The sequence below is a fragment of the Marmota monax genome, unplaced genomic scaffold (assembly GCF_021218885.2).
Source record: "Marmota monax isolate L192 unplaced genomic scaffold, Marmota_monax_Labrador192_F-V1.1 WCK01_AAM20220418_F8-fsc00128, whole genome shotgun sequence".
NCBI lineage: Eukaryota > Metazoa > Chordata > Mammalia > Rodentia > Sciuridae > Marmota > Marmota monax.
In genome coordinates, this window is record NW_026693452.1 from 1,402,508 (window position 1) to 1,416,048 (window position 13,541).

The 13,541-nt window shown below is 37.5% G+C and overlaps 1 protein-coding gene across 13 annotated transcripts in view; it reads right to left on the reverse strand.

The window, feature by feature from the left end:
• Ptpn13 (protein tyrosine phosphatase non-receptor type 13) overlaps positions 1–13,541 on the reverse strand; it is a 204,266-nt gene that overhangs the window by 67,739 nt on the left and 122,986 nt on the right. For all 13 annotated transcript variants that reach the window (XM_046457591.2, XM_058583408.1, XM_058583409.1 and 10 more), the window contains 6 exons: positions 7,150–7,224; positions 6,852–7,026; positions 5,535–5,688; positions 4,496–4,634; positions 3,642–3,794; positions 443–625 (listed from right to left, as the gene is read on the reverse strand). In XM_046457591.2, coding sequence (XP_046313547.1) covers positions 443–625; positions 3,642–3,794; positions 4,496–4,634; positions 5,535–5,688; positions 6,852–7,026; positions 7,150–7,224 — 879 coding nt within the window. The remainder of the gene's footprint in view (positions 1–442; positions 626–3,641; positions 3,795–4,495; positions 4,635–5,534; positions 5,689–6,851; positions 7,027–7,149; positions 7,225–13,541) is intronic.

A 13,541-nucleotide genomic window follows, 5' to 3' on the forward strand; every position in this document is an offset into this window, starting at 1 on the left:
TTATAAAATCCAACAAATCTCTGGACCTTTAAAATTCATACTATAAGGGATCCATTCTTGAGCTACAAAAGGTTTATGGGGATTAATCTAATTATGTATCTTTAAAACACGTGGGGAGTTTCTCCATATGAGAAGTATGACTCAAATAAGTTTGACTTAACAGAGAATCCAACTTGGTTGTAATTTAACTAAAAAGTTAATTGAGCATATAACCACCTAGGAATGTGTGTTAAGCTTTGAAAAATCACCTCCTGAGAAAACAAGAAACAAATAAAATCTCAGTAATACTTCCTACAACTAAGAAGAAAGAGTTAAATAGTATTAAGATATGGTAGCCTGACTAAATGGTAGGGTCTAAAGTTTACTTAAAGTTAATGTGTTACACTGGAAATTGGCAACATTCATTTTAAAATATAATAAAAACAGGTTAAAAGGTACATACAGAAAAAGAAATCTTCTTGGTTTCCCTCCATGGAAAACGAAGGACCAATGTACGAATTCCATTGTGAACTTCGAACACAAGGACACCTTTAGAACAAACTCCAAGCAATATTCCTGTTTGTGACTTTTTCTCAGGGTGCACTCGGTGAAAATGAACTCCATATTCTGTTAATCTTTGGCAGACCTGTTGGAACAATATAAGACTACTTTGATAAATGGAGACATAAAAATATAGAAGTTGTATTTGTGCCAATGTAGTTTAAGGTGGAAAAGACAGTTTTCAATAAATGTTGCTGGAATAATTTGGATCCACATTTCAAAAAATAAATCTCAACACTTATTCACCAGATATATGAAAATTAATCTAACGTGGATCACAGGCCTAAATACAGGAACTAAATGTGTAAGTCTTGGAAAATATTTGTAACCTTGGGTTAGGCAAAGATTTCTTAGATGGGACAGGAAAAACATGAACCATAGGAGAAAAAATTGATAAATTAAAACTTTACTGGGTTTGATCCTTAGCATCATAAAAAACAAAACCAAAAAAATCCCCTTAGAACATGAGAAATAAATATACATAAAATACATATCTGACAAAGGAATTGTATTCAGAACATAAAGAACATGTGCTTTTAGCAATAAGGAGACATCAAACCAGAGAGAAAAACGGGCAAGAGGTTTTTATTAGACACATAACAAATAAGATATAAATGACAAATAAAAACAAAAAGATGCTCAGTATAAATTAGAGCGATATAGAACCTATAACGATATACTACTACTCACTTATTTCTAGGACTAAAATGAAAAAGACTAAAAATTCCAAGTGTTATTGAGAACAAGGAACAACTGAATTCTCATATACTGCTGGTAGGAAGACTACAAAATTGTACAGCCATTTTGGAGAACAGTTTGACAGTTTTTAACAAAGTAAAACATACTTCCAATAGATCCCAGCAATGCTACTGTTGGGTATTCACTCAAGAGAAACAAAAACTATGTTCACACAAAAATATGTATTGGTATGTTTAGAACCACTAAGGAAAGAATAAACAAATTTTAATTCTGCACAAAGGTAAACTACTCAGAAATAATAATTAAAAAAAAACCAAAAAACACCTAATGGGCTAAAGGTATGGCTCAGTGGTAGAATGTTCGCCTAGCATATATAAAGCACTGGGTTCGATCCTCAGTACCACATAAAAATAAAATAAAGGAAAGAAAAAACCACCTAATGATACATACCACACAATGGATGAATATCAAAAGTATTACTTGAAGTTAAAAAACCAGAAACAAAAGACTGCATACATAAGATTTTTTTTTTAAAATATGCAATTAGAGAAATGAAAAAAACTAGGGTAATAGCAGACAGTAGTTGCCAGGGAATAGGTCTGGTGGATGGGAATTCACTGTGACAGGATGCAAGGAACTTTTTTGTATGTATTGGAAATAGGTCTTATCAGTGTTTGGAACATTTTTCTCTGTAAAGAGCCAGGCAATGAATATTTTAGGCTTTATGGGCTGCAAGCTTGCTTCTGTTTAACTACTCAACTCTGCTGTTGGTATTGTGAAAGTAGATATGTAGACAATGTGTAAACAATGAGCATGGCCAAGTTCTAATAAAACTTTATTTACAAAATTGGTAGGCCATGGTTTGGCAAACCTTGTTCTTTTTATTTTTTTAAATATTTTATTAGTGCATTAGAGTTATACATAATAGTGTGGTTCATTTGACATAATCAAATGTGCATGGAATATAATTTGCTCCATTACAATCTCCATTTCTCAACCATTCTCCTTCCTTTACTGGTCTTCCTTCTGTTTGCTTACTATTTTTTTTTTTAACTGATGCTTCATAGATAAACATAAAGGTGGAATTCACTGTGGTATATTCATATATATATACATAGCATAATTTGTAAACTGTTCTTTATCGTGACTGCAGAGGTGGTTGCTCTACTGTATATATTTTTGGAAACTGGTGGAAACACTGAAAAGTGATACATTTGATGTTATGTAAATTATACCTCAACAAAGTGGATTAGCAAAAAGATACCAATGTCTTTCAAAGACAAGGTGATATAAAGCAGAACACTAACCTTTTAAGGTTGTGTTAATAACCTAAAATATTTAGAAAGATGCTAAAGAGAAAAGGAGTAGCAGGATATATTATCAAAAAGCATAGGGTAACATAATATGCATTAGGCATGCTATTTACAGGAAGAAAACTGAAACTCAGAGAGGTTGAATATATTGTCCAAGGTCACCAGGCTAGTTGAAACAAGAATTGAAATGCAAGACTATCTGCCTACAAATCCCAGAGCAAATTCTTTTTATTGGGCCCACTGGCCTTCTTTGTTGGTAAAAATATAATTTGATAACCTGAACTACTATCTTTAAATGTGGACTTAAGCAAAACAAACCACCTTGGCTTTCTTACCATGAATCCTAGTTTAAAGGTGGTATAGTTCTGTGAATGAAGCACCTTCACAGATTTTTGTAGGTTTGAGAAACTTGGCTCTCTAAAATATGGATCAGCAAATAGAAGGCATAGTGTTACATCCTATGGAGCTGAAACAGGAGAACGTTTTCAAAGTTTCTTTTATCAATAAAACACATTTGCTATTTGCATTGGAAGCTTGTATGGTATTATCTTTCTTGATCACAAATGCCTTACTATTTGTCTCACAGGAAACTTGGCAGAACTCAAACCAAAGCCAATTTTTCTGACTCTACCCCTATATGAATTAGTGAGCTTTCAGGGGAGAGAGAGTTTTAAAAAGGATGTTAACTGAATTTTAGGCTTGTTAGAAAAAACAAAACAATTCTAGAATGAGTATGAACTTGCCTCTCAGATCTAGTCAACAAATTCAATGGTTTCTTCTTTATAATGTACTTTGATTTTGAGAGTATTGGATAGGAAAAAAACAGAGTTAAAAGCCAGATATAGATTCAAATAGTAATTTTGCTTTTATAGTAGCTACTGACTTTGGGAATGTCCTCTTGGAACTTTAGTTCCCTCTTCTATAAAGCAAGAATTCAAACACCACAGTTTCAGTCAGTAATAAGTGAGATAGGATGATGTGCAGTATCAGTTAATGGTACCTAAGGTTTTAGATGTGTATCCTCCAATACCTCTTGCTTATTTTTTGAAAGAGTTGCAGTATTTATCATTTGTAGTCCTTCACGCTTACCTTTAAAAATTCTAACTCTGTCTCTTTTTCAGAAGCTCCCACATAGGTATTATGCAGTTTGGGTAACTCTTCTTTAATATACGATAAATCAAGTTTCTCCATCACTCTGGCAGGCAAATAATGTTCCAGTCTAAAGTAAGACACACCATGAACCTAGAAAGAAGACTGGTTTTGTAAGTGGTTCTATTTGCTTTTCATTGGAGTGAACCCTCTTCCTCTTATTTTAATGTTCTTGCCTTGGCTAGTACATGGAATATTTCTATTTCTAATTTTCTCTCTGGGGAATGATTTTTAGAGGAAGTGCATCAGTATTTCTTTTCTATTTAGTGAGGGAGACTAACTGAACTGACTGGCAACTTTAAGAGAGTGACATTCAAAGGTCCCATGCCATGATAGTTAAGGATTAATGCTGTGAAGGACATTGATCTAGTGACACAGGCTCTTACATGGTTCACATTTAGGAATATGAGGATCTGAACATACAGTGAGTTCTCCATCTAAGAACCCTGCTATGTCCCAGCCCTCACTGTATAAATCCATGCTGAAGACAAAAAGATCCCTTTAATCCATATTTCAATAATAACTCCTCTGTTTAGTCTCAATTAGTTAGAACGTGGGAAAAGGATTAAGTGCTACATATCCTTGAATTCAAAGACAGAATAATTTTAAACAGAAAAATAAATCCCAGTTGCACAATTGTATATCATTAATATAGTTGAGGAACTAGGCACCAAACTAGCCTCTTAAGTCTTTGGATCTAAACATCAATCATTTCAACCAGGCTTAGTCTTTAATTATGCTAAGAATAAGAACACCAATACAAAAGCGGTTTTGGAGAAAACAATAAATCCTACCTCTGGTTGGTAATCCCCATACTCAGCCTGGAGAGCCAAGGACGCCAGCAATAAGGAAGTCTCATCGTCGCAGTGCATCCTCTCCTCCAAAATGTCTTTGCGCAGCTGAAGGTAATACTGATGACAGGTGAGAGTGTGTCTGAAAGAAAATAAACAGGAACATTTTGGCATTTGATCTTGAATCTTGGGGTAATTTTTTATTACAGAAATAGAAATTTATTTCTCAGATAGTTTATTATTAAGTCTGCTATTAAGCTTTTAAAAGGTACAAGAACTAAATAAACCATGTTGAAGGAAATAATGAAGATCCTTTATCTGTAGGGGATATGTTCTAAGACCCCAGTTGATACCTGAAACCATATATAATACCAGACCTTACATATGCTGTTTTTTCTTAAACATACACGGCTATGATGGAGTTTAATTTATAAACTAGGCACAGTAAGAGATTAACAACAATAACTTACTGTACATATTAGCAACATCAGCTTATAAATTTTTTTCCTTTCTTTATTGAGACCTTTCATCTTTTATTTAAAGGAAGCACTGTACATCTTCTCTTTGGCATGTCCAAATTGCCAGAATCTCTATACTTATGCTTTGGGGCCACTATTAAATAAAGGTTGCCTGAACACAAGTACTGAGATGCCACAATAGCTGATCTGATCATCAAGGTAGCCACTAAGTGGCTAACAGGCAGGTGGAGCATACAGTGTGGATACACTAGACAAAGGCATGATTCACACCCTGTGCAGGGCAAAGCAAGTTGGCAAAAGTCTTCATTATGTTACTCAGAAGGGTGTACAATTTAAAATGTATCAATTGTTTATTTCTGGATTTCATTTAATATTTTCTGATCATGGTTCACAGTGGGTAACTGAAATTGTGGAAACAAAACCACGGAAAGGAAGGACCTCTGCTGCCTGTTTTACAACAAATTAGAAATTATCAATGATCAGAATCAATTCAGTATCAGGAAGCTAAAGAGTCAAAATAGCAGGGGCCAAAAGGAGCAAACGAGAAACACTTGTGTACTCACTGTATCAGACTAACATCATCCATGAAAAATTTAATTCGGAAAAACAAAGTGAAATTAACAGTGGCTTTACTCTTTTTCTTTGGTTCTTCTTTCCATCCCTCTGGGGCCACTTTGGTTAATTTTAAATCAGATTCAACAAAGAAATACTCATTATCTAAAACAGAATGAAAAAAATGTTCAGATTAAATGAAAAGTTTCTCTTTGATTTCTTAATTTTTCAGTCTGACTTGCACAAAATAGTATTAGATAAGAATAAAACAAGACTGTTATAAAGCATGGCAGGGAGCTCTAAGGCACTACATATGGGTAGAGGAAGTATGGTTCTTTTTTGTTTTGTTTTGTTACTGGAGTTGAACCCAGGGTCACTTTATCACTGAGCTACTTTCCCAGACCTTATTTTTTACTGTAAAACACGGAGGGTCCCATTAAGTTGCTGAGGCTAGCCTTGAACTTGTGATCCTCCAGCCTCAGCCTCCCAAGTTGCTGGGATTACAAGCATGCACCACTATACTTGGCAATACAGTTCAATTTTTTTTTTTTTTTTTAAATAGTGGCTTCTAAAGACAGACCGACCTGGATCAACTCCTGGTCACACCATTTACTACCTGTGTAATATTGAAAACATCATTTTCCTCTCTGGATATCAATTTTCTTGCTTGTAAGGTAAGGATAATGCCAGTTATTGCTTATAGGAATGTTATAAGGATCAGATGACAAAATGAATATAAAACACTTGGTAGGGCAAGTAATACATGGCACTACTTCAACAAATACTAGCTATTTATTATTATTGAGCTACCATCTGAAACCTAGGAAGAATGAAAACCATCACTTTATTTTTATATTTTAATGTCATCATTTAACCATTATGGACTCTAACTAAAAGGGTTAGTCAACAATATTTAATTTGTACAGAATGTTTAGTGTCGCCCCCACATATAAACACACAAATACATGCAGTTAACATATGAAATGGTCCTGAAATGTAACAGCAAAATTTTATATTTTATTTTATTTTTAGCAAGTTTGGTGGCACATGTCTATAGCCCCAGCTGCTAGAGAGGCTGAGATGAAAGGACTGTGTGAACCCAGGAGTTTGAGACTGAGCAACACAGCAAGACTTTTTCAAAAAACACAACCCAAAATTAAAAAACAAAAAACCCACTAAATTTATACAAAGATAGCACTTCTATTTCTCAGTGCTGATTTGTTCATTAAGTTAATATTTCCCAAAATAAAGTGAGGCATTATAGGTACAGAAATACAGCTTGTTGCCAAGTTTTCATTCTGTACTCTGAATTTAAAATGTATTGGTACCTTTAAGGGTAGCTAGAGCAAACAAATGATGTTCCACTAAGCCAATATGGGCTACAACCATATCAAACACATCTTTACATATAGTTTTGGTATCACAGGTCAGTTCCAATCTCTGTCCGTTCAGAAGCATTATGTTTACTTTTCTCCGGTTATCCTCATTCTTCCCTTTCTTGTTCTATAATTGAGAAAAGTAAATGGCATTTATTAAAGTAAATATTATAAGTATTTAAACCAACTTTTAAAACAGAATTGCTCAAATTATTTCCTAACAGTGACCAGAATTGGTTTTATTACTTACAAGGATAGACCGTGGCAAATCCAAAGATATGTATGGTTCAATTGTCATTTTCACAAACTCAGGACCAAAGAAGTTCTGCAAATCACATAAGTAGAATCAATGATTTTGACCATTTATTCTAGCTCTTTCCTTGAAAAAATCTTAATAAATTATATATAAAGGCACTACATTAGAACTAGATGATATAAAACAAACGTGGAAACTTTCAGTAAAAGCAGGCTGGAATGAGACAGGCCTCCTTACACAAAATTTCAATTTCCCTCATGTTTGTTTTCTACCAGGAATGTCATAAAATGCCCAGATTTTTATTATTTATTTATTTATTTAACTGGTTTTCATTATTTGGCCTTCAGATAGACTCAGAGTCTTTAAAAAAAAAAAAAAAAAGAATAAGCTTGGTTTGGAAGTGTCACTCAGTGATAGAGTACTACATCCTTATCATGCTTAAGGCCCTAAGTTTGATCCCCCATGCCACAATAAATTAATAAAAATAAATGTAATTTTAATTATTGAAGCAATATAAAGTTATCAAGCTCATGTAAAGATTCAGTTTATTCCCAGACTTGAAGAATGAGACAGAATCCCAAATCCTAGAAGCCTACAGGACGCCGAATGTGCAAAATCATAAGAGACCCACACCTAGACACATTATAATGAAGATGCCCAACATACAGAATAAGGAGAGAATTTTAAAAGCTACAAGAGAAAGGAAGCAGATCACATTTAGGGGTAAGCCAATCAGGATAACAGCTGATCTTTCAACACAGACTCTGAAAGCTAGAAGATCCTGGAATAACATATTTCAAACACTAAAAGAAAATGGGTTCCAACCAAGAATTGTGTTTCCAGCGAAATTAAGCTTCAGGATGGAAGATGAAATTAAAACCTTCCACGATAAACAAAAGTTAAAAGAATTTGCAGCTAGAAAACCATCTCTTCTAAACATCCTTGGCAAAACATTACAGGAAGAGGAAATGGAAAATAACAATGAAAACCAACAGTGGGAGGTAGGACACTAAAGGGGGGAAAATAATCAAAGAGGAAAACAAACCATGTTTAGTAACAGAAATAAACAAATATGGCTGGAAGAACAACCCATATCTCAATAATAACCCTAAATGTTAATGGCTTAAACTCACCAATCAAGAGACACAGGCTAGTAGAATGGATCACAAAACAAGACCCAACAATATGCTGCCTACAGGAGACGCATTTGATAGGAAAAGACATACATAGGCTGAAGGTGAAAGGTTGGGAAAAATCATATCACTCATATGGACTTCGGAAACAAGCAGGAGTATCCATACTCATATCAAATAAAATAGATTTCAAGCCAAAGTTAATCAAAAGGGATAAAGAGGGACACTACATACTGCTCAAGGGAACCATACACCAACAAGACATAACAATCATAAATATATATGCCCCAAACAATGGTGCAGCTATGTTCATCAAACAAACTCTTCTCAAGTTCAAGAGTCTAATAGACCACCATACAATAATCATGGGAGACTTCAACACACCTCTATCACCACTGGACAGATCTTCCAAACAAAAGTTGAATAAGGAAACTATAGAACTCAATAACACAATTAATAACCTAGACTTAATTGACATATATAGAATATACCACCCAACATCAAGCAGTTACACTTTTTTCTCAGCAGCACATGGATCCTTCTCAAAAATAGATCATATATTATGTCACAGGGAAACTCTTAGACAATACAAAGGAGTAGAGATAATACCATGCATTCTATCTGATCATAATGGAATGGAACTGAAAATCAACGATAAAAGAAGGAAGGAAAAAGAATACATCACTTGGAGAATGAACAATAGGTTACTGAATGATCAGTGGGTTATAGAAGACATCAAGGAGGAAATTAAAAAATTCTTAGAGATTAATGAAAACACTGACAACATATCGGAATCTATGGGACACATTGAAAGCAGTTCTAAGAGGAAAATTCATTGCTTGGAGTTCATTCCTTAAAAAAAGAAAAAACCAACAAATAAATGATCTCATACTTCATCTCAAAATCCTAGAAAAAGAAGAGCAAAACAACAGCAAAAGAAGTAGAAGGCAAGAAATAATTAAAATCAGAGCTGAAATTAATGAAATCGAAACAAAAGAAACAATTGAAAAAATTGACAAAACTAAAAGTTGGTTCTTTGAAAAAATAAACAAAATCGACAGACCCTTAGCCATGCTAGCGAAGAGAAGAAGAGAGAGAACTCAAATTACTAGCATACGGGATGAAAAAGGCAATATCACAACAGACACCTCAGATATACAGAAGATAATCAAAAATTATTTTGAATCCTTATACTCCAATAAATTAGAAGAGAGTGAAGGTATCAATAAATTTCTTAAGTCATATGATCTGCCCAGATTGAGTCAGGAGGATATAGACAACCTAAACAGACCAATATCAATTGAGGAAATAGAAGAAACCATCAAAAGACTACCAACTAAGAAAAGCCCAGGACCGGATGGGTACACAGCAGAGTTTTACAAAACCTTTAAAGATAGAAGAGGAGCAGCGACCTGCTGAGAGGCAGAGCCGCCCCCTCCCCCTGCACCGGCAAGGTAGAGGGAACTGTGACCACGCACAGAGCAGGCCCAGCGGCCTGCTGAGGGGCAGAGCCACCCCCCACCCCCCGCGCCTGCCAGGTGACCACCAACAGAAAAGGCCCAGTGGCCCGCGGTTGGACAGAGCTTCCAATCACTCCTGCAAGGTAGGCGGGCCTGCGACCCACCGGCAGAAGAGGAGCAGCGTCCTGCTGAGAGGCTGAGCTGCCCCCTCCCCCTGCGCCGGCAAAGTAGAGGGAACTATGACCACGGACAGAGCAGGCCCAGCGGCCTGCTGAGGGGCAGAGCCGCCCCCCACCCCCCACGCCTGCCAGGTAGGTGGAACTGTGACCACGGACAGAAAAGGCCCAGGGGCCCGCGGCAGGACAGAGCTTCCAATCACTCCTGCAAGGTAGGCGGGCCTGCGACCCACCGGCAGAAGAGGAGCAGCGACCTGCTGAGAGGCAGAGCCGCCCCCTCCCCCTGCACCGGAAAGGTAGAGGGAACTGTGACCACGCACAGAGCAGGCCCAGCGGCCTGCTGAGGGGCAGAGCCACCCCCCACCCCCCGCGCCTGCCAGGTGACCACCGACAGAAAAGGCCCAGTGGCCCGCGGTGGGACAGAGCTTCCAATCACTCCTGCAAGGTAGGCGGGCCTGCGACCCACCGGCAGAAGAGGAGCAGCGTCCTGCTGAGAGGCAGAGCCGCCCCCTCCCCCTGCGCCGGCAAAGTAGAGGGAACTGTGACCACGCACAGAGCAGGCCCAGCGGCCTGCTGAGGGGCAGAGCCGCCCCCCACCCCCCGCGCCTGCCAGGTAGGTGGAACTGTGACCACGGACAGAAAAGGCCCAGGGGCCCGCGGCGGGACAGAGCTTCCAATCACTCCTGCAAGGTAGGCGGGCCTGCGACCCACCGGCAGAAGAGGAGCAGCGACCTGCTGAGAGGCAGAGCCGCCCCCTCCCCCCAGCGCCTGCAAGGTAGACGGAACTGTGACCACCATCAGAACAGGCCAGAACTGCAACCAAGAGACAGAACAGGCCCAGTGGCCTGAGGAAGGGTAGAGCCGCCCCCCCCCGCGCCTGCAAGGTAGGCGCACCTGCGACCCATTGGCAGTACAGCCCCAGAGGCCTGCAGAGGGGCAGTGCCGCTGCCTGCGCCTGCAAAGTAGACAGAACTGTGACCACCGACAGAACAAGCCTAGCGGCCCGCAGAGGGACAGAGCTGCCGCCCGCGCCTGCGAGGGAGACTTTGCAACTATACAAGACCAATATAAATATATAGGGGGAAAATTCAATAGCACAACAGTTTCACCAAGTAGAAAGGAACGCGAACAGTATGAAGAGACAAGGAAAGAAAGGACCACAAGCATTGCAGGTCAACTCAACGTTAGAAGAGGTAATAGCTGCAGCAGATGGAATGTCAGATAAAGAATTCAGGATATACATGCTTCAGATGATCTGGAGTCTCAAGGAAGACATCAGACAGCAAAATCAGACAATGAAAGATCACTTCAACAATGAATTACATAAACAAATCCAAGAAGCAAAAGATCAACTATACAGGGAAATAGAGGTTATAAAAAACAAACAAACAGAAATCCTAGAAATGCAGGAAGCAATAAGCCAACTTAAAAACTCAATTGAGAATACTACCAGCAGAGTAGAACACTTAGAAGACAGAACATCAGACAATGAAGATAAAGTATTTCAACTTGAAAAGAACATAGACAGCTCAGCAAGACTGTTAAGAAACCATGAGCAGAACATCCAAGAAATATGGGATAACATCAAGAGACCAAATTTAAGAGTCATTGGGATACAGGAAGGGACAGAGTTTCAAACCAAAGGAATGAGCAATCTATTGAATGAAATAATACGAGAAAACTTCCCAGACTTGAAGAATGAGACAGAACCCCAAATCCTAGAAGCCTACAGGACGCCGAATGTGCAAAATCATAAGAGACCCACACCTAGACACATTATAATGAAGATGCCCAACATACAGAATAAGGAGAGAATTTTAAAAGCTACAAGAGAAAGGAAGCAGATCACATTTAGGGGTAAGCCAATCAGGATAACAGCTGATCTTTCAACACAGACTCTGAAAGCTAGAAGATCCTGGAATAACATATTTCAAACACTAAAAGAAAATGGGTTCCAACCAAGAATTGTGTTTCCAGCGAAATTAAGCTTCAGGATGGAAGATGAAATTAAAACCTTCCACGATAAACAAAAGTTAAAAGAATTTGCAGCTAGAAAACCATCTCTTCTAAACATCCTTGGCAAAACATTACAGGAAGAGGAAATGGAAAATAACAATGAAAACCAACAGTGGGAGGTAGGACACTAAAGGGGGGAAAATAATCAAAGAGGAAAACAAACCATGTTTAGTAACAGAAATAAACAAATATGGCTGGAAGAACAACCCATATCTCAATAATAACCCTAAATGTTAATGGCTTAAACTCACCAATCAAGAGACACAGGCTAGTAGAATGGATCACAAAACAAGACCCAACAATATGCTGCCTACAGGAGACGCATTTGATAGGAAAAGACATACATAGGCTGAAGGTGAAAGGTTGGGAAAAATCATATCACTCATATGGACTTCGGAAACAAGCAGGAGTATCCATACTCATATCAAATAAAATAGATTTCAAGCCAAAGTTAATCAAAAGGGATAAAGAGGGACACTACATACTGCTCAAGGGAACCATACACCAACAAGACATAACAATCATAAATATATATGCCCCAAACAATGGTGCAGCTATGTTCATCAAACAAACTCTTCTCAAGTTCAAGAGTCTAATAGACCACCATACAATAATCATGGGAGACTTCAACACACCTCTATCACCACTGGACAGATCTTCCAAACAAAAGTTGAATAAGGAAACTATAGAACTCAATAACACAATTAATAACCTAGACTTAATTGACATATATAGAATATACCACCCAAAATCAAGCAGTTACACTTTTTTCTCAGCAGCACATGGATCCTTCTCAAAAATAGATCATATATTATGTCACAGGGAACCTCTTAGACAATATAAAGGAGTAGAGATAATACCATGCATCCTATCTGATCATAATGGAATGGAACTGAAAATCAATGATAAAAGAAGGAAGGGAAAAGAATACATCACTTGGAGAATGAACAATAGGTTACTGAACGATCAATGGGTTATAGAAGACATCAAGGAAGAAATTAAAAAATTCTTAGAGATTAATGAAAACACAGACACAACATATCGGAATCTATGGGACACACTGAAAGCAGTTCTAAGAGGAAAATTCATTGCTTGGAGTTCATTCCTTAAAAAAAGAAAAAACCAACAAATAAATGATCTCATACTTCATCTCAAAATCCTAGAAAAAGAAGAGCAAAACAACAGCAAAAGAAGTAGAAGGCAAGAAATAATTAAAATCAGAGCTGAAATTAATGAAATCGAAACAAAAGAAACAATTGAAAAAATTGACAAAACTAAAAGTTGGTTCTTTGAAAAAATAAACAAAATCGACAGACCCTTAGCCATGCTAGCGAAGAGAAGAAGAGAGAGAACTCAAATTACTAACATACGGGATGAAAGAGGCAATATCACAACAGACACTTCAGAAATACAGAAGATAATCAAAAATTATTTTGAATCCTTATACTCCAATAAATTAGAAGATAGTGAAGGCATAGATAAATTTCTTAAGTCATATGATCTGCCCAGATTGAGTCAGGAGGATATAGACAACCTAAACAGACCAATATCAATTGAGGAAATAGAAGAAACCATCAAAAGACTACCAACTAAGAAAAGCC